The sequence below is a fragment of the Natrix helvetica genome, assembly GCF_964273705.1.
Source record: "Natrix helvetica genome assembly, chromosome: 14".
Classification (NCBI taxonomy): domain Eukaryota; kingdom Metazoa; phylum Chordata; class Lepidosauria; order Squamata; family Natricidae; genus Natrix; species Natrix helvetica.
In genome coordinates this window covers 13,613,657-13,633,434 of record NC_138564.1, presented here as the reverse complement: position 1 = coordinate 13,633,434, position 19,778 = coordinate 13,613,657, and the positions used below count along the sequence as shown (strand labels likewise).

The window sequence follows — 19,778 nt, the reverse complement described above, 5'->3', positions numbered from 1 at the left end:
TTAAGCATCAAATCTTGTATGTATTAGAAAAAGTAAAAAAAAAGGAATATATGAAGAGGTGTCTTACAACATTCGATACTCAAAAGTAGCCTGCTTCTGTAGATTTTTCTCTTCAGGTTACATTGGAGTGAAGAATATTCATTTTTTTTTTTGCTCTTATTACACGTGTTTGGCCTTGGGAAAAAGAACCAAGGATGGTTTAAGCAGACATAAAGACTTCTTAATCATTGGTTACATGTACAGTCTGTGAGACACTTATAGGAGCCAGATTTTCTTTCCTAACGTAGAATTCTTCAATTCCCCCTTAAGTTTTGCTACCAAGCATGGGGTGAAATAGATGGTTTCAGGTATTTCTTCTTCAAGAATTCTTTTGTGGGACTTTGATGGTGACCTAGCAAGAAGAGAGAGTGAAAAACATGAAATCTAACCTACAGGTAGTTACCGACTTACAACAGTTCATTTAGTGACTGTTCAAAGTTATAGCAACATTGAAAAATGTGGCTTATGACCGTTTTTCACACTTAACAACTGTGGGGAGCTTGCAGCATCCCTATGGTCATGTGATCAAAATTCCATCACTTGGTAACTGACTCTAATTTATGACAGTTGCAGCGTCCCAGGGTTATGTGATCCCCTTTTGCAACCTGACAAGCAAGATTCACTTAACAACTGTATTATTAAGGATAATGATTCACTTAACTGTGGCAAGAAAGGTGTAAAATGGGGCAAAATTCACTTCTATCTTGTTTGCAACGTAAATTTTGGGCTCAATCGTAGTCATAACAATCAACCAGCCTTGTATTGTAAGGGCAAATAAGCCGTACAAGCTTGGTTTAATGTTCTTACTGTTCAAAAAATACTATCCATTAAATTGGGTTAGAATTGTTGACATCTATCTGGTAAACTATATGGGAGCTAACTGAAAGTTGCCATCCTCGGGAAGGAAAAGGAAATAAACACATTATTATTTAAGTAACAAGGCAAGACGTTCTGTTACTTGGGTTGCAAGATAGGAGGACGCTGGGTTCTCATTCTATCTGAACTCTGTAAAGCACCAATGGTCACTGATTAGGATCAAGGTTAAAATAAATGCTCCCTGGTATTTGACCAAACAGGATCTGAAGATGTTAGTTCAAAGGAAGGAGCAGTGACAATACTTACTGTTTTTACTTCCATGTATGGGTTCAGGCCATATTCTCCGCCCTCACGCCCTTGGCCAGATTCTTTGAACCCTCCGAATGGAGTCTGTGCCCCAAACACGTTGTAGCAATTGATCCTGCAAAAGAAACTTTGCATTAGAAATGTTATTGATTGCATTTCCTTTGTTATACAAAGATTTAACAAATGTAACATTAGAACTGCAAACTTAAAGCTGCACTGAATGCATACATTGACAATGGAGGGCAAGTACTCCTTGGTGATGTGGGAACTCTTGAATACAAGCTTCCAGTTTTTATTCATTTTAAAAGGGGGGGGGGGAAGGGTGACCAAAAGAATATTTTTTTAAATACTTCCAATGTGTTGGGGACTGCAGCATGGACAACTGAGCCTCTGCTTTTTACTTCCAAGTTCCATTCTTATGTTTAGGGCTTACCAAACAGTTCCAGCTCGCAAGCCCTGAGAAATATAGTTTGCTTTATCAATATCCTTTGTGAAAACAGCAGCTGCCAGCCCATATTTGGTTTCATTTGCTCTCTGGATGACTTCCTCAATGGTTTTGAATTTCAAGATCTGCATAACAGGCCCAAAAATCTGTAAAAGAAAAACATCTGCAAGATTAATATGTATTTATATAACAGGAATCTCTCCAATATTAATAGTGCTGCCTAGCCTTACATATAAGGGCACATATTTAAGAAAGAGGTCTGGAATTCAGCAACCTGGTTACGTAATGTGAATCAATAGAAACACAATGGCATAAATTAGAAATGTACTTTGGCATGATTCTTACTTCCTCTTTGGCTATTTTCATGTTGTCCTGCACATCTCCAAAGATGGTTGGCTGGATAAAGTAGCCCTTATCTGCTGCGGGACTCCCACCACAAAGTAATTTGGCTCCTTCCTTTTTTCCACTGTCAATGTATCCAAGGATCTTCTTATACTGTGCTTCATCCACCTTAAGGAACAACAAAAAGTCAGCACATCAGTTCCGTCTAGATGCTGTTACCATAAAGGAGCAAATCCGCTTGTATGAACAAAAATTCACCAAGCATTTAATATGCTGAAGTAACCCTGGGGAAATAATTATAATTTCTATCTGTGAGTTTTAACTTTGTTTTTTAACCCACAAGGACAGAAAGCTTAACATTTTAAGTTAATGAAGAGATTGTTTTGTGTAACGTACAGTGTTTGAGAGGATTTTTCCCCTCTCCAGAACAATGGCTCCATTTTTCTATAATCCGAGATATTATTTTAAAGAAGCTCCAGAAAGAGCGGATGGTGGCAGACTGGAATTGTTTTGTTCCTACCTGAGGCCCCTGTTCAGTTTGGAAGTCAAATGGGTTCCCAACTATCCTGGACTTGGCTCTCTCCACACTCCTCTCCACAAACTCATGATATACGTCTTCTTGGACAAAGGTCCGAGATCCAGCGCAACAGCACTGGCCTTGATTGAAGAACAACGCAGAATGAGATTGCTCTACAGCCCAGTCCACTAAAAAAAAAACGTGTGGGGGGGGGATAATAGAAAGCATCCAGGTGAGGCCATTTGGAACAAGACGGAAAGTCCTACTGCAGTGAGAGGAGCAACCGTAATCAATGGGTTTAATTTCTCTTCCTTCTGAAAATGAGATACTAATTAACTTCTTGCCTCAGCAGACCAGCCTTTATCTGGACTGGTTTCAGATCTCAGCATGTTATCAACTCCTATTTTCCTCATCAGTCCAACACAGCCAGGACTGAGGAAAGTTGATCAAGGCTGAAGAAGGCCGACCTGAAATGCCTTAATAAATGTCCTTTCTAAACTGGGTAAATGGACCAGGATATTGTCATCCTCACTGGCGGGGTACACGACCTGCATTTCAGTGAAGAGGTGGGCTGAGTGTGCAGCTGCTAATTCCCCTCCAGATGCAACTCCACCTCCTATCTGCCCCCAGGAAGGAGGAGGTCTTACTTTCAGCATCGGACATGATGATGTTTGGGCTCTTCCCACCAAGCTCAAGCGTCACTCTCTTCATATTGCTCTCTGCTGCAGCCTTCTGAATCAGGTGCCCAACCTGTACAATTAAGATCAAGATGTTTCTGTCTGTCAGTATATTAATCTTACAGTGTGTCATCTGGGGACAATCTTTGTGTCATCGTATTTAACAGTTCCATCATTTTTAATCTGTCTCTTACTTCTACATTTCAATTGCCTTTTAATTCAACTCCTCCCCTATAATTCTGCAGAAGAAGCTATATCTAAGGGAAAGACCAGCAAGGGAATTGGCTCGTTTCCCAAAGCAACAAGACATCACTCCATCCTTTTTTAAGACTGGCATTTAATGGCTGGTTAAGGGAATCGAGGTCATTCCTAAAACCCTTAGAAGTAGCAAAAGATGTAATCTGAAGGCCTTTCTATATTGGACCAAGGTAGACCAAGCATTTCTGTGCCCGTTCGACGCCATGGATGATTCCTCGATCTGGACAACCAAAAACCCACTTTGAGAATCCCTGCAAAGGCTTATTAATCTGATTTATCCTGTTAATTTCAGCCCCAAATGCTGAAAGAGAAAGAGAGGCTATAAGTATTTAGTTCCTCACCGAGGTAGAACCAGTGAATGCAACTTTATCCACTTCCATGTGAGAAGAAATTGCAGCCCCAGCTGTAGCTCCATAACCAGGAATAATGTTCACCACGCCTGGTGGGAATCCAGCCTGTTAAGACACGAGAGAAGACCATTTCCTAAGTGGACAGATCAAGATTTATGGGTAGGTCACCTGAGCAAGTACATAACATGGAGGCATCAGTGACAGTTAGAAATGTGTCCCCCACAGTCCAAGCGGGGAAAGCAGATGAGCGCAGGAGCCCGTCTCTCACCTCTTTGATCAGGCTGGCCACGTACAAGCCAGTCAAGGGGGTTTGTTCAGCCAGTTTCATCACCACCACGTTCCCTGTGGCCAGAGCGGGACCAAGCTTCCACGCCTGCATCAGCAATGGGAAGTTCCACTACAAGGCAAAGAAAGGTGTAGATACTCAACATTCTTAAGTCAGTTGCCTTCCTTGATAAGATTGTGTTGGGTTGCACTATTCGTTTTTCAACAGATCTGGTCTTCCCTTCTCTTCCCAACAATCAGGAGATCTGTCAGACCACAATCCCAAAAGGAACACAGCAGTCAATGGGAGATCAGATAATGGCACTGAGCAATGGAAATGGAAGCCAACGTATTTGGGAGAGGTATTAGGAAAACAAACATTAGCTCGGGATCCTTTTAAAAATCTGGATTACTTAAACAAGACTTCTATAGGTCAGAGAAGAGGACAATACTAACCACACGTTGTCTTTACTTCTATTCCATCCAATGATCACATTAAAACCTCCCCATTCCCACCCTCATAGCAGAGAGGGGCCCTGTGATCTGCTGCGGATAGCTTGACTTACCGGAATGATCTGTCCACAAACGCCCACAGGCTCATGTCTTGTGTAAGTGAAAAAGTCTCCGTCCAGGGGAATGGTTTTCCCATGCAATTTGTCAGCCCAACCTGCATAGTACCTGGAGCAAAGCCATCAAATATTACAGGTGTTCATGGAACCACAGAGGTTCCAACACAAATTTGCAGAAATTATTGGTGAAAATTCACTCCTGAAACAGGATTGGAAGTCAAGATACAAGCCAGTTGTGATTTTGTTTGATTTGCAATTGAAGTTTATAAATTCAATACTCATCATCCAACCTATTTCGGTTCTAATTCCCAGGAGAACATATCGTATTTTTCGGAGTATAAGACGCACCAAGGTTTTGAAGAGGCATTTTTTTTTTAAAAAAGTAGCTACCTAGAAAGTGGGATAGAGAGAGAGAAAAAGAGAGAAATACAGTAGGTAGGTAGGGAGCGAGAGAGAGTAGTTAGGTAGGTAGATAGATAAAGGGGGAGAGAGAAATAGAGAGAAATACAGTAGGTAGGGAGAGAGAGAGTAGGTAGGTACGTAGGTAGGTAGAGAGAGAGAGGGAGAGAGAGAAAGAAAGAGAGAAATACAGTAGATAGGTAGGTAGATGTTTCCAGGTATATTATCCATGTGCTGGAGAAGGAAATTGCTGACAATCTGCAGCACCTAAGACTTTGTTTCTGCTGACACAGCACTTGATCAATCTAATTCTCATCAATCACTCTAACTAAAGAGCTTTCCCAAAGGGGGAAAAAGTTTTTGCACTCTGCAAACCTCCCAAAAATGGCCCGTTTTTGGGGAAATGGGCGTGTTTTTTTTAAAAAAGGCATGAATAGCCTTTGTGGGGTTTGCAGAGTGCTCCGCGGTGCAGGGGGGAGCAAAAACGAGCAAAAAATGGCCCGAAAATTGCATGCTTAGCCTTATGGAGGTTTACAGAGTGCTCCTGAGGGCTGGGGGAGGGGCAAAATTGATTTCTGTCCTCCCCAGCCCCCAGGAGCTCTCTGAAAGCCTACAAGCTATGCACGGCCATTTTGGTGAAGGCTTTGGAAGGCAAAAAATGCTGTATTCGATGTATAAGACGCACCCAGATTTTCATAATTCTTTTGAGGGAAAAGGGTGCGTCTTATACTGTGAAAAATATGGTAAATATGTAAAAAAGCAGTGGGGGAAGAAGGGTCATTGCAGTGATTATTATGCAAGCAAATATCTAAAAGTGTTGCAATATTCCAATGTCCCATAAATATTATTTGATACAGTTTATCCAATTCCTGCTTAATGCTTGTTTATGCTCAGCTTTTGAAATGGGAAGAGAACAGTTGCCCTCTACCAAACGTTGAGGAAATCCTTCAACTTTTATTTTAATCCTTTCAGATACTAATTTCAAATAGGCTGAGGGATTTCTGCACTTGGCTGAACCAATCATGTGATTTGTTTCCCTGGTTCCAGTTCTAGAAAGGAAGTTTCTTTCCTTCCAGTTTACATTTCAGGTTTACTTGAGTGGGGGGAAAATCTTGTATTATTAACTGCCAGAAAATAACAGCAGAATGTTTGTATTTCACTAAAATGACTTTCCCTGCAAAACAACAACTCTGCAAAAAAAGCCATCCTAAATTGGGCTTGGCAAGTTGAGAATCTGTTTATATTCATTCTTACCGGAGTTGCTTGACAACCATATCTAAGTCTACCAGGTAGGAGATGGCATATGGCTTTCCATTGTCCAATGTTTCCAGAGCCTGGGAAGGAATAGGAAGCCAGCATTGATCAGCCAGGTTCTGCAGTGGGATTCTGAGAAGAGAGCAGAGCCCTGCACAAAAGCGACTCCTCTCCCCAGCTGCCCCATACGTACTGCCAAATAGGTCCGGTCTCTTTCAATCAGGTCAGCCAGCCGGTTCAGCAATTTGCCCCTTTGGGAAGCATCCATCCTTCTCCAAGGAGACCCAAACTTGAAGGCATCTCTGGCTGCCTTCACAGCCTTGTCCACATCGGCCTGGAAAGGAACCGGGGGAGGCTAGCATGAGTAGACCGTCCTTCGTGAGGTTGCGAGAAAAATGACAGTGAGGACAGCTGCATTGTTAGCAGGTCAGAGGGTCAAGCTGCAGAACAAAGCCAGAACTGTCTAATCCAGGGCGCTCCAACCTTGACAACTTTTAAGACTTGTGGACTTCAATGCCCAGAATTCCCCAGCCAGCAACGCCTGGTCTAATCAGACCAATGCTGCCCCAAACCCTCTGATCCTCAAATGAAAGAGATGTTTCAATCTGGGCCAACTTTTGTCGATTGCTTGTCTGCATTTGCAAAGTTACTATATATTGCCCGTACTGAATACCCAGTCCAACCTTACAGCTGGCCGGTGGAGTCCGGGCACTTAAATATCAACCTGGTTAATTATTTTCTACGCAACAACGGCTGCACTTTCCCACTCTTCCATATTCTAATCTCCACGAAGGAGTTGTTCCTCCCCCTCCCCCTTCCAAGCCTCTGCCCACAATTGCTTCTGAGATACTGGGCAATTTCTGCTGTGTCATTCCCGCTGGCGAGTGAAGTTATTGGTGCCTCAGCTTCCCACACTGTCGCTTGCGAAACAGTGGAAAGAGACCTGTGGCCCTGCAAAGCCTGCTGCCTGGCTGGACTGAGGAATGTTTACCAGGCTTCAGGCAAGCTGCCTAAAGCAATGGGAGGAGGATGGATTGCTTTACAGTCCTTTGGCAAGAGCAAAGCAGGCACGCTGTATGTCGCAAGAGACCCTCGGACACAGCCTGGACGCTTTCTTAAAAACTACGTCACCTTCTTCCAGAGAACTCAAAGCCCTGGAGAAATGGGTGGCCTTGAGGGTCTCTCTGCAGCTTTTGATAGGTGATGCCTGTCAGGCTTGCAACCAATTTTGAACCAGGGGAGGAAAGGGCAACCGCCAGCTTAAGCTTTCAAAAAGGAAATCTGCAGATGGCACCGAGGAGTTCTCTTGTGTACCATACATTGTACCTTGTCACCCTCTGCCACCTGGCAGATGACCTCCCCCGTGGAGGGGTTGATGGTGGGGAAGGTTTTCTTGCTGACCGCATCCTGCCATTCGTTGTTAATGAAAATCTGCAATTCAGAAGAACAAGGAACCGTCAGGTTTAAGAGAGGAATCCTAACCCCCTACGTTCAGCCATTGTCTTGGAACAATGGGCAGCAAACCATACATGGGAGCCACTTGGCTTTCACAGTCCGTAAATGCAAAACCTCCACATCAGCACACCTTTGAATTCATGATCTCCAGCAGTTCTCTCCAATTGGCCATGGCTTGCAGTCATTGGGAAAGGTGAGAAGTGTTTTTCAGAGTGAACCTAGGTCAGAGAGTGGATACTCTACTCTGACTCACTACCAGGCCTTCCCAGGGGGCAAATGTAGGGGAAATTAATCTGGCAATTGAGAGGTCTCAGAATACCAGTCTGTGGCTTCGGTTATGACTAAGGGCAATAATGAACCGAAGGAGGGAACCAGGGAGAGAAAGCTCACTAGACTTTCACAGGAAAGACACCAGGAGTTGCGCAGGTCAGAGATGACTCTGGCTTGTCCAGCGCCTATTTTGCAATAGGCTAAGACGGAGGTCTGTCTGCACCAGTTCTGCGCGCCCCACTTAATCCTGGATGGTTTTGCGGCATCCCCGACTGTGCCCACTTGGGCGGCAGGTGAAGTTGGCAGCGGATGCAGGCCGAGCCCCCTGCGATTAGGAAGCTGTCGCTCAAAGCAAGCGCCCGCAGGGGGTCCCCGCCACTGAGGAGGACCCCCGCCCACCAGCCAGGCTTCTGAGCGCTGCCTAGTTCGCCTTTTCAGAGGGGGGGGCGAGGCCGGTTGACCCTCAGAGCCGCCCCCGCCCCACATTCCTGAGACCGACTCCGTAGGTGCAGGCGGAGGCGTGCGGGGATGTCCCCCCCCCACGCCCCCTCCTGCCTTCCAATCGCCAGTGGGGCGGGGCAGAGGGCGAATCGGAGCGCTCTGCACATGCTCGCGCCTCTTCTTGCCCTGCTGGTTGCGCGCAGTTCCCCCTGCGGGAAGGCCGGGCCGGGGCCCCCGGAGCCCCCTCACCTTGTTGTAGGCGATGTCGGGCTGCGGGTTGGGCGCGGGCACGGCGGCGCTGGAGAGGGGCTGGCAGGCCAGGAGGCGCAGCGGCCCGGGTCGCAGCCGGGCAGAGTTCCGCAGGGCCAGGCGCAGCATTTTCTCGGGCGGAGGGAGGGAGGGAGGCCCTCCGCCGCTGTCTTTTCACCCCCTTTCTTGGCCGGGGAGGGGCCCGGGCCCCACCCTCCGCCTCCCGACAGCCAATGGCAGCCGAGCCAGGCGGGCGCAGCGCCTCTCGCCCAGCCCGGCCCCCGCCTTGCCCTTCTGCCCCGTTCACGCTACGCTGGGAAGGGGCGCTCGCCCGTCAATCCCCCCCCAACGCTCCCCGGCAGAGCTGCTGTCTTCTGGGGTTCCCTTCCACACCCGGCAGTAAAAAGGGAGCCCCCATCCCCTCCGGTCCTCCTTGCTTGCATTGCTCTCTCCGGGGCTTCTTGCCTTGACCACGAATCCCCAATGAAGACTTTTCTTCCACTCAAGCTCCCTTTGAGGAAAGCTGAATAAACCCGCAGAAGAGGAAACCCAAAATCTGGTGTGTGTGTGTGTGTGTGTGTGTGTGTGTCCCAAGTATAACAGGTTCACTTCTGTTCATTTCAGATCCTTGGGAGGGTTTGGCTTTTGAACCCAGGGCTTGGATTATTAGAGGGCTTTGCCAGTGTGGAGCCTTCTCCTCCAGGACGCCCCACTGCCCATGTCAAAGGGACCTTGAACTGGCTTTCAGTCTCTCTGCTACTAGGAGAACCATCACCCAAGGGTCCCTCCCCCCCTCTGCCCCTTTTATCAGTTTCTGGATAAAACAAACCAAGCTGGAGAATTTGTCATCGGAGAAAAGCAAATAGTACATTTATTGCTGGTTTTTCTAAGGCTGCATTCTGTAGAACCTTCCACAGTGGGTTTTTTCCCCCCCTCATGATTTCACCCCCTGCATTATTTAAAAATATTAAATCGTCCCCAATCACAGTCCTTGCATTAATGGACTCTTTGCAAGAGACCACTGGAAGATCGTCCCCGCTTTCTCTCTCCTCCTCCCGGCTTTCCAAAGAAAAGCAAAGATGAACCAAGTCCCCCGAGATCAAGAACGTACTTCCAGGTGCTCAAAATCCAGAGCAGCAGCCAGCAAAGTCAAGAGGAGTCCGGCTGAGCGATTTTGCCTTGCTGCTCCTGTAGAATATTTCTGCCAGTCAACTCCAGAAGCCGTTGAGCCTTGCTGGAAAACGTGGCCTGCCTGTCCGCTCAGACTCCCCCAAGGCCCAGTTGGCGTTTCAGTTCCATTTTCGCGATGGCCGCCTTGTGGACTTCATCGGGACCATCGGCCAAGCGCAGGACCCGTGCCCAAACGAAGGCCTGGGCCAGGGGCAGATCACTGCCGAGGCCTGCTGCACCAAAGGCCTGGGGGAAAAGTAGGAAGCCAAGGGGACGTTTTAAAAGTTGGCAAGAATTTGCATGGTGGAGGAACCCCCCCCCCCCCCCCCAGGGAATCCCTAGATCTGGGGTGGTCCAACCTCGGGGACTTTAAGACTTGAGGATTTATATCAAGATAGAGATAAGAACAGAATGGCAATTGTTAGTACTAGTGTTATGAGAATAACTTAGGTTTAGTGTTATTATTGTATTGCATTTTTATTACAAGATACGTTAAGAAGGAAATGAAGAGCTTTACAATGTTTAACTGTTCAACGTATTCTAATTTATGGAAGGATGTTGCACGGAAATACTTGTACCCAGACGACACACTGCTTATGGAAAGATGGAACGTTTATATTTTTAAAATTGAAAAATAAATAAAAAGCTTTATATGTGTGTGTGTGTGTGTATATATATATGTAAAATGACTTGTGGACTTCAACTCCCAGAATTGCCCATGGCTGGCTGAAGAATTCTGGGAGTCCACAAGTCTTAAGAGTCGCCAAGGTTGGACTAAATGGAAGGAGAGGAGTTAGGAAAGTGTCCAATAGCTGCCATGGCTCTCACCTGGATCGCCCGGTCAATCACCCGGAGCGCCACTCTCGGAGCCACGACTTTGATCAAGGCAATCTCCAGAGCAGCTGCCTAGACAGATGGAGAGAGGAGCCCAGTGGGGCAAGAAACCCCTTTGGGAGGCCTTCCAGGCCAAGAGAAAGCATACCACCACCCCCATCCCGCTTCCCAGGGCACGAGAGGCAGTGGGTGATGCCTTCTGCTGCTGTGGCCGACCTCCAGCTGAAAGGAGAGCTGGGGGCTGACAGCGTTCCCATCTTGGGGATTCTCCCCCCCCCCCTTACCTTGTTTCCCACGGTGTCCATGAGATGGGCCGCCTTGAGGACAAGGAGCCGGGCCTGCTCGATCTCCAGGCGGGACTCGGCCAGATCCGCCCGAATGGTGCCCTGCTCCGCCAGCGGCTTTCCAAAGGCCACACGAGTGGTCACCTGGCAACCAAGGCAGCAGGTGGAAGGGGTGACCCCACTAAGCCTCGTGTCCCCTTCCCAAGACCCACGGAGTAAGAGCTGGCAAAGAGCCAGAGGAAACAGCCGTTCCAAGGGACGCCAAGCTGCCTTTGTAGAGCCACTCACCCGCTCCTTCATGAGGGCTAGCGCTCTTTCCGCCAGGCCGATCAGTCTCATGCAGTGGTGGATCCTTCCGGGGCCCAGCCGCCCCTGGGCAATTTCAAATCCACGGCCAGGACCAAGCAGGAGGTTCTCTTGGGGAACGTGGACGTTTTCAAAGGTCATCTCCCCGTGGCCAGCTGGAGAGGGAGGGATGTGAGAAGGGTCCATTTTACGCCCAGGCTGTCCACCCCTTGGAGCCCCCCCCAGGGGCTTTGTCTGAATTGACCGTGAAGGGGCTAAAGACCCCTCCCACAAGAACCCCTCTTCCTCCGAGAGACACCTCCCCAGCTAAACCCTCGCCTTCACCTGGGGCGTCTTCCAATCCGAAGACGCTGAGCGGACGGGTGACGGTGATGCCGGGGGAGTCCATGGGGACCAGCAGCATCGACTGCTGCTGGTGTCTTTGGGCTTCAGGGTTGGTCTTGCCCATGAAAATGCAGAGCTGGCAACGAGGGTCCAGGGAGCCTGCCGGAATGGAGGAGAGGCTTTCTACGTTGATCCGCCTATCCTTCCTTCTCCGTTGTAGGTGCCCGCTTTGGCTTTCTGCAGGCTCCAGGAGAACCTCTGTGATGTCCCTCAAAGGCAGGAGGAAGCTCTCCTCCCAGAACACAAGGGTTCCCTTTGTTTTTATTTAGTCTGCCCTTTGTGGCACGGAAACCCAGGGGCACCTCAGAACATACCTGAAATCCACCACTTGTGCCCATTCAGAACGTAAGCGCCTTGTTCTTTGGTCACAGAAGCCTCAATGTTGGTGGCATCTGACGAAGCGACCTAAAGACAGACACGCGTCCTTGCAGAGGCCAGTACGTCAGCCCCTCCGTCCCTCTTCTGGCCCAGACTGGAGCTTCGTGGATCCAAGGAGGAATGAAAGAAGGGAGATTTTGGGGCACCGACCTGGGGTTCTGTCATAGCAAAGCAGGAGCGGATCTTGCCTTCCAGCAAAGGCCCCAGCCAGCGTTCCTTCTGGGCATCTGTGCCGTAGCGTACCAAGACTTCCATGTTGCCAGTGTCTGGAGCGGAGCAATTGAAGACCTGGAGAAGGCAAACCACGATTAGCTGAGGGGGTTAGCCAAAGAGAGGGGGAAGCACTCCCTGCATCTGGAAATGATAGGCTAGGACAGGGGTCGGCAACCTCAAGCGCTCCAAGAGCCATTTGGACTCATTTCCCACAGAAAACACCGGGAGCCACAAAACTCTTCCCGTGCCGGACTATTTCCTGAGCCTGTGGAGTTGAATTAAACGTTCTTTTTTCTTCTGAAACTTTTCTTGGAGTTCACCATGCTTGGCCTACCGGGGGTTGGAAAGCTTCAGAAGTCACATTCCAGCGGGTGTCGCACATTGGCGGGCGTAACGCATATTTTGAACAACAGGGAGCTGCAGCAGAGGGATAAAAGAGCCACATGCGGCTCCGGAGCCGCAGATTGCTGACCCCTAGGCTGGGTCATTCTTGGGTGGGAGCAGAGACAGCCCTTAACCCTTTCCAGAAGGGAAGAAGGTCAAGAGGAGCAGTAGACCGGCTGCAACAGTGAGGCTAGCAGGGCTTTGGGGTCTGATCTGCGGCTCTCTGGGTCTGGAGGGATGGACGGCCCTTCCAGGACAGAGGAGGTGCACGGAGGATGTGGCCTCAGTCTCCTTCTGCCCAAGCTTGTCCCCATGGGGGCTTTCTCCTGGGTACCTCAGGGGCATAGACCGAAGTCCCCATCAGTTCACTTAAGTGGGCAAATTCCACATTGGTCAAGCCTGCTCCGTATTTCGCCTCTGGATCGCTCTCCAAGGGCAAGAAAAGGTTCCAGAGTCCCTCGGATTTCGCCTTCTCCTGCAGGATGAGAAGAAAGAGAGGCGAGAGAGAAGTGAGGAGCACGGGGGGGGGGGGGGAATTCTGGGAGTTGAAGCCCACACATCGTAAGGCCTTAACTCCTTGCCTTCAGCCCTCCAACCAAAATCGGATCGTCTGAGATCCGCTGCCCTTTTCTCTTGCCCCCTCTTATTCCTCCTCTCGTGGCTGATGAAACGTGAGCTTGCAAGCTTCTTGGGGCAGGAGGGTAACCCCCAAAGCACCACATCCCTTGATAAAGCCGTGTCCCTGTGGCCACCAACCACGAAGAGGTCCAGGTTTCTCAAGGATGAGGACTTGCCTTCAGCTCTTCTACCAGAGAATGGGGAGTCCACCTACTCGGGGAAGACTGGTGATCTCGCAGGAGCTGCTCTGACGGGTAAATGTGGGCATCCATGAACCTCTTCAGCTTGCGGTACAGCTCCTGGACGCGGCTGGGCAGGCCCTCAGGGGAGAGGATCAGGTGGGACGCAGGGCTCCGCGTGGCATAGTCTCTCTTTGGGAGCAACCTTGGGCCGGCCCAAGTCCTGAACTTCCTGATGGCTGGTCCAGAACTCGGGAGCTCCTTGAAGATCCGGAAGCCTTCCTTCGTGGCAAAATCCCAGGCTAGGCCCGCCATGAACTCCGCCAGCTTCCCGGCGCTTTCGGCGGTTGCTGAACTGGCCTGGCCTGGGTGGGGAAAGGCGCTCAGTGGCTCAGGGCTCTGTACCTTTGGGGGGTTTCCCCTTGGGCTGCTCCCAGCACTTTTTCTGCCCACCCACAAACCCCCAGAGCAGCCTCACCTGCCAGGAAGCGCTTGTAGACCCCCTGCAGGATGGCAGCCACTCTGAAGAAGGAAAAGGCCATGTAGAAGTTCCAGTTGTCGATCGGAGGGAGGTCTCGCTGGCGGCAGTACATCTGCAAGTAGGCCTCTGCCGTGGGGATGGCCAGCTGGTCGAGATCAGAGTCACTCAAGCCTGGGAAGAGGCACCCTGGGTTAGGCCTGGTCCAAGGGCCGGACTGGGAGCATGGTTTCACTACCCTCTTCCTTCCCCATGGAGGAACAGAGGGACAGCTGGAGCCTCTATGAATACCCGCGGCAGGAAATCCACCTCTTCCCACCTGACTGAGCTGCCAATCTGGGTCTTCTAAGCCAGCTGGTACAGGAGAGTCTCATGGGGTAAAGGCCCCCGTGGTCCCCCAAAGAGGCCCTTCCCTGTCAGCTCCAGAGACTGGGCGGCCACTCGCCTGGAATGGCATGGAGTCTCCTGCCTGAGCAGGGGTTGGACTAGAAGGCCTCCAGGGTCCTTTCCCACTCTGGCATTCATGCTGTTTAATTGCGACACCTCTGTTTACCCCCCCCCTCCTCCAACGCTTGGCACCTTTTATGATACTGCAATCCGAAGGCAGGAAATACGGCAGGCAGCTGTAGGCCACGTCACAGAGGGGGTCCCCCAAGGTGGAGAGCTCCCAGTCAAGGACAGCCACCACTTCCGGCTTCTCCGGGTGGAAGATAAGATTGTCCAGCCTACAAAGGGAAGAGCAGGAGCCCCAGAGAAGCCTCGTCGGTCGCCCGTTGGAACTGCCATGCCAACCCAGCAGGCGGCGGCGGCTGCAAACTGAACCATCTTCTGACTTGGGCAGGGCCCCCCAAACAGTTTCCTTCTTCTTCTTCAGAGCTTTGGAAGGCTTGTAGAGCGCTCCTGGGAGCTGGGGGGGGGGGGGGTGGACCCAGCAAAAATGGCATGTTTTTCACTCTTTTTCGCCCTCAGGAGCACTTTGCAGGCCTCCCAAACCCTTTTTGTGAAGGGGGTGGGGTTTTGGGAGGCCAGAAATGCTGTATTCCGTGTATAAGACACAGCCAGATTTTCTCCCTCTTTTGGGGGTATATATATCCCCCCCCCACTTTCCTGCTTTCAAGAAGGCTTCTGTAACACCCCTAGAAACAGGACAGGTGATCCAGTACCTGAAGTCTCCATGAACAACCGAGAGCTGCTCTCTGGCTGGAAGGTGGGAGGGGAACCATTTGAAGAGCCTCTCCATGGCTGGGATTGTGTGAGTCTCCGTGGCTCGGTATTGCTTGCTCCAGGTCTGGATCTGCCGCTGGACGTAATTGCCTACAGTATTAAGATCTCCGTTAAGTAACGTTTATCCCGCTCTTTCTTTTTAAAAAAACCCAATAATCCTAGAAAAATCAGTTTTAAACAGATGCACATTTACAATCTCAGAAGAACAAAAAAAGGTTTCCGAGTTTAACTTCCCTCTTTCATCACTTGAAGGGCTCTTTCTTCCAGAAATGCCCCTGCACCAAGCTGAAGCTTTCTTTCCACCGTTCATAACCCCAAAGACGAGAGTTCCTGCAAGGTAGCAGCGGAGAGGCGCTTGGCCTACCGTGTTTCCCGTAATCCTCCAGGCCAACAGTCTTGAGGCCCACGCTGTGGATTTGACAGAGGACGCTATTCATGGCCCTGTAAACCTCCTTCCGCTGGTGGGGCTCCAGCTCTGGCAGAGAAGGGTCCTTGAAGATCCGGCCGGGGGTGTACTCCATCAGGTAGAAGGGGGTGCCGATGACACTAGAGCCACATTGGGACGTTAGTAGGGGATCAGGGTGTTTTTGGCCCCCCAAAATACCATCCCAGGCATAACTGGGCCCATAACTCACCTTGAATCTTCGCATAAAGCCAGGACTTTTGGAACAGGGATGCCCGTGTCCCTGAGGGCCTTCAGAACTCTACCCAACAAAGAGAAGAGAATTAAGAGGGGAAGAAGCGCTGTGGGAAGAGGAGGAGAAAAAGAAGAAGAAATAATCATAATAATAGATGTGGTGCCCTCCAGGTGTTTTGATATCTCTTGCTGACAACTAACATCAGCAACAAACAAGGCTGGGAGCTTTGCTTGTTAGCATTTTCACATAATGGGCAAACTGGGTGGCTATTGATGGCTACATTTGCTGGATTTTGTTACCTGTATTCTCTCTCTACCGCATGAGCGGAGGGCAAGAGCTTCCCGGGCGGCTTCTTCCTTAGAACCAACCGATGGTCCCCAAATCTGACGTAGTAAGTCGGATTGGACTGTCCATGACTGAAGTGGCACAGCTCCAGGGAACCTGCAAAGTCACGGCCAAGAAGGACGGTCAGGAACAGCACATGTGAATCAGAGGGCCCCAGGAGACCCCGCACAGAATTCGGGGTCCCCTCCATTTTATCTTTGCAACTCTGCAAGGCGAGAGAGTTTGCAGAAGACGCTTGGCTCTGATCAGCACCCTTCTTCCATTAAGGTTCACTGGTTGCATGACCTCCTAACAGGAGCACCACTGAATATTCCAAATAAAGACAACTCTCTTCCCCCACCCCTCCAGGCAAAATGGGAACATCAACTCCTGTACCTTTTGCTTGGGCCCCCAAGATCTTTTCAAGATACTCTTGAAGAGGCGCTGTGGGGATTTCCATGGCCGGTCTCACAGAAGAGGCATAAGGAACCATGCAGCGCAAGGGGAAAGCGAGGTAGGCCTCTAACTCTTCGACTGCGGAGTCCGCCTCATCGACCTGAGCAGAGGAAGGAATGGAGGAGCTGAAGCAGCAAATAGGCTTAGAAGAACCCTGTGTTTAAAACAAGAGTCTTCATGCACGAAGCAAGCCTATCTGCAAATGTCTCAGCTGGGAAGAAATGGCAAAAAAGTGGGGCTAGATATTTATATCTAGAGAAGAGCTTCAAAAAAAGTCTAACGGAAGGAGGCTGGCTCAGCTCTGGGAAGACACGTTTGAAAAGCCTCCTCCTTCCTGCCCCACTTTTTCACCTTCAGGGTCTTAATGCCAAGTTGGCTGGCAGTTTTGAGGTTCTGTCCGATGTCGTCCAGAAAGACGGACTCCTTGGCCAGGACACCCAGGCGCTCCAAGCACAGCTGGTAGATCTGAGGGTCGGGTTTGCACACCCCTTCCCGACACGATTCCACAATCTGGGAGACAATCAGGCAGGGAGGGGGGGTGGGGAAGGGGATTCGGAAATAAAATAAAAGAGAAAAAGCAAATGGCGTCTTACATTTCACGCGAGGGTTTAGTTATATCTTCTTCCTTCCAGGTTTGATTTATGGCCTTACGGATATTAACCAAGCAACAACGGAATGTACTTTTTAATGCAGCTGATTCCATCAAGTAAGGAATTTGGCTAGCTAGAGGCTCCCCATTCATCTTTTTTTTTAAAAGATTACTTTTTAGTAAAGGCAGTTAGATCCTCATCATTTGAACAAGGAGATCTGAGGGGTTCAAACTGCCAAACTACTGAGTCCTTCTTCTAAGTTATTCCATGAGGGGAGCTAGGTAGAGAAAAATATAATTCGTTTTCCTTCACCAGCCCTGCGTACTCCTATGCAAGTTTAGGCAAGCATAATTATTAAACTATAGCCATCGTAATGAAGTAATAGCCCTAAGGAATGGGAGCTTCTGTTTCTGAACTTACCACATCAAATTGCTTTCTGTCTAGAGGCAGAAAACTCTCTCCATTTTCCAGATAAAAGTTGTTGGTCAAAACAGCCGTCTTGAGACCGCTGCGTCTGATGCACTTTATGGCCTCGGTCATAGCAGGGAGCTGGTCTGACATTTCTATTCTGGTTAATTCAAAAAGGAAAGAGTCCGCTGGAACATAAGCATTTGCCTGGGGAGGGAAAAAGAAATGTAGGACGGGGTTTTTTCCAGCAAAAAAGTAAACCTCAATTATCTTATATAGATTATAAATTCAACTGTAGAGTCTCAGAAGAAAACTAGCCTAATTTCTGAGGTGGCATGGTAGCCATGAAGAGTTTTATACTCCCAACACAGTGATGGGACTGTCATAGATTCAGCTTAAGACTCCCCTTCTCCCTCACTCACCCCACAGGAATCAAAGGGGAAAAACTGGCTTACAATGCTGGAGCACTGTTGTCTGAACTGGTGGAGAAATTCGGCCCACTTCAGCTCCCCTCTCATGAATCTCATCCAGGGCCTGTCCTCACCCCCAGATCGTAAGGCCTCTTTGATGGTGCCGGCGGGGACACGATTCCGAATCTCCCAATCTAAAGAAAGGCAGGCAGTCCAGTTGAGGAAGCCCTGTTTCTCTCTCGGGACACAAAAAGATCTTAAGAATAATGTAGTGTGTGGTGCAATTCAGCAGCACAGGAGTAAAACCAACACCGAGGAAGCTTCAGGAATTATGGTCTGAGCTGGTGCTCAGCCATTGAAACCGTTTTTGGTTTCAAAACGACTCTTCCCCCCTGCTGCTCCAGAAGGTGGGAGAAATTCAGTAGCTGAAAGCAGAGCCAGCTGAGGGAAGAGAAGATGATAGTATAAACTCTGGGAAAGTTACCTACCCATGGCCAGTTTGTATGGAGAAGGAAGGAGAACGCCACCCATGTCAAAGATGACGGCTCTGTAGGGACAGGATGCGTAATTCCTCCACCGGGCCACATCTGGGGCTTTGTGCCAGGAAGGCCGAAGGATCGGTGCCCTCCTCGCAGGGCAGCCACAAAAGGCTCGGAAAACTCTCCCGAAGCCCATGCTCTGGGACTGCGCATGTCAAAGGAGAAGGAAGGGCTTTTCAGAAGGGCAAAAGAGAACATCGGAGCATATTTACATGGAATGCATTCCCTTAGTAATACTGGGTCTGAAAGAGTGCAAATGATTGTGTAGATTTCTTTTAAAATCCTGTCACTTAGGCATCAACCCCCAGAGGTCCCCAGCCAGGAATTCCGGGAGTTGATGCCGACCCGTCTTTGAAGTGGCCAAGATTGAGAGACCCTGTTATAGCAGCATCACTTCTATTTTTTTAATAATTTTTTTAAAAAAATTATTGCAAATTTTAACATATTTTAATGAACCTAGTGTTGTCCGGATCTTTTCTTTTACGTTCTCTCATATACATAATCCATTTTACATCCTATCTCTGTATCTAATTTCAGCCATGTTTATTCTCTTTCCATATTCTTTTATCTTAAACTTATTTTCTTCTTAGTTCATAAACAATCTCTCCAATCGCCCTAATCTCTTACAATAACACCAGCTCCATCACAAATATGTTTCTCAAATTTCCCATCCCACTTTTTAACATTTCATTTATCTCTTAATTCAAATGATCTTCAAAATTAGACCAGATTGCCATTTCAACATTTCATCTCTTGGTCTGTTTTGCTATAGGCATCTTATATCATCAAAATCATTTTTTTAACATAAAAAACATTTCACTTCAGTAATTGTCCAGTTAAACATGTTGGTGACCTTCCAGGGTCATTTCTGGAGGCTCACACAAAGGGCCAAGGAGCTGCAGAAGAGCAGGGATCAGAGATGTTCCCCCATGGAGGGAGGAAGGGGGCAAGCAAGCCCCCCACCCCAAAACACAGGAGGAGCCAGGAGGCAGATCCCACTTGGCTTCTCCTGCCTGTCGACCTCCAGGAAGGGGTTCTCCGCCCGGCCTCAGCCTTCCTAGCCCCCCCACCCCCGACAGATGCGCTGGACTCCAACTCCCATTGTCCCCAACCAGCCAACCCCTGAAAGGTTCCATCTCATCCTCCTCCTCCAGAATCAACCAGGGGCTCTTTAAAGCAAAAGAAAAGCCACGGGGCGGCTACACCGCCCATCCTCCACAGCCAAGAGGTCCCATGCTCCACTCCGCCCCCCTCCTGGGAGACCTTGGACCGAAGCGAGGCTACAGCGCAGCCCTTCCGGGTTTGGAAGC

General features: G+C 49.2%; 2 protein-coding genes across 3 annotated transcripts; both read right to left on the bottom strand.

The window, feature by feature from the left end:
• On the bottom strand, window positions 1–8,816 carry ALDH2 (aldehyde dehydrogenase 2 family member). Its single transcript, XM_081966578.1, has 13 exons — window positions 8,652–8,816; window positions 7,563–7,667; window positions 6,430–6,570; window positions 6,237–6,316; window positions 4,581–4,692; window positions 4,019–4,147; window positions 3,742–3,855; window positions 3,113–3,215; window positions 2,469–2,653; window positions 1,952–2,116; window positions 1,595–1,752; window positions 1,162–1,276; window positions 1–391 (listed from the first exon to the last, which is right to left on the bottom strand). The coding sequence occupies exons 1-13, from the start codon at window positions 8,778–8,780 to the stop codon at window positions 359–361; spliced, it is 1,569 nt and encodes a 522-aa protein (XP_081822704.1). The 5' UTR covers window positions 8,781–8,816; the 3' UTR covers window positions 1–358.
• A 683-nt stretch (window positions 8,817–9,499) lies between these two features.
• Window positions 9,500–19,772, bottom strand: ACAD10 (acyl-CoA dehydrogenase family member 10). 2 transcript variants are annotated; one of them, XM_081966496.1, is made up of 21 exons: window positions 19,732–19,772; window positions 18,418–18,613; window positions 17,975–18,123; window positions 17,532–17,726; window positions 16,873–17,031; window positions 16,462–16,621; window positions 16,041–16,182; window positions 15,739–15,807; window positions 15,468–15,649; window positions 15,043–15,193; window positions 14,459–14,604; window positions 13,880–14,053; window positions 13,399–13,766; window positions 12,939–13,079; window positions 12,158–12,295; window positions 11,944–12,034; window positions 11,570–11,728; window positions 11,228–11,400; window positions 10,940–11,083; window positions 10,650–10,727; window positions 9,500–10,067 (listed from the first exon to the last, which is right to left on the bottom strand). In XM_081966496.1, the coding sequence occupies exons 2-21, from the start codon at window positions 18,602–18,604 to the stop codon at window positions 9,912–9,914; spliced, it is 3,162 nt and encodes a 1,053-aa protein (XP_081822622.1). In that variant the 5' UTR covers window positions 18,605–18,613; window positions 19,732–19,772; the 3' UTR covers window positions 9,500–9,911. The 2 variants fall into 2 exon arrangements, with proteins under 2 accessions (XP_081822622.1, XP_081822621.1); XM_081966495.1 differs by having other exon boundaries at window positions 19,589–19,756.
• Window positions 19,773–19,778: the final 6 nt, after the last annotated feature.

Bases quoted from the DNA above. Each gene is read 5' to 3' on its own strand.
- ALDH2 (XM_081966578.1), bottom strand. From the start codon at position 8,780: ATGCTGCGCCTGGCCCTGCGGAACTCTGCCCGGCTGCGACCCGGGCCG. The intron at 6,317-6,429 runs GTACGTATGGGG...ATTCCTTCCCAG, and splicing joins GAGACCGGACCTATTTGGCA to GCTCTGGAAACATTGGACAA. The intron at 4,693-6,236 runs GTAAGAATGAAT...GCTTTGCTCCAG, and splicing joins ATGGTTGTCAAGCAACTCCG to GTACTATGCAGGTTGGGCTG.
- ACAD10 (XM_081966495.1), bottom strand. From the start codon at position 19,609: ATGAGATGGAACCTTTCAGGG. The intron at 16,622-16,872 runs GTGAAAAAGTGG...TCCTCTGCTCAG, and splicing joins TTGGCATTAAGACCCTGAAG to GTCGATGAGGCGGACTCCGC. The intron at 13,080-13,398 runs GCAAGTCCTCAT...CTCATCCTGCAG, and splicing joins CTCTGGTAGAAGAGCTGAAG to GAGAAGGCGAAATCCGAGGG.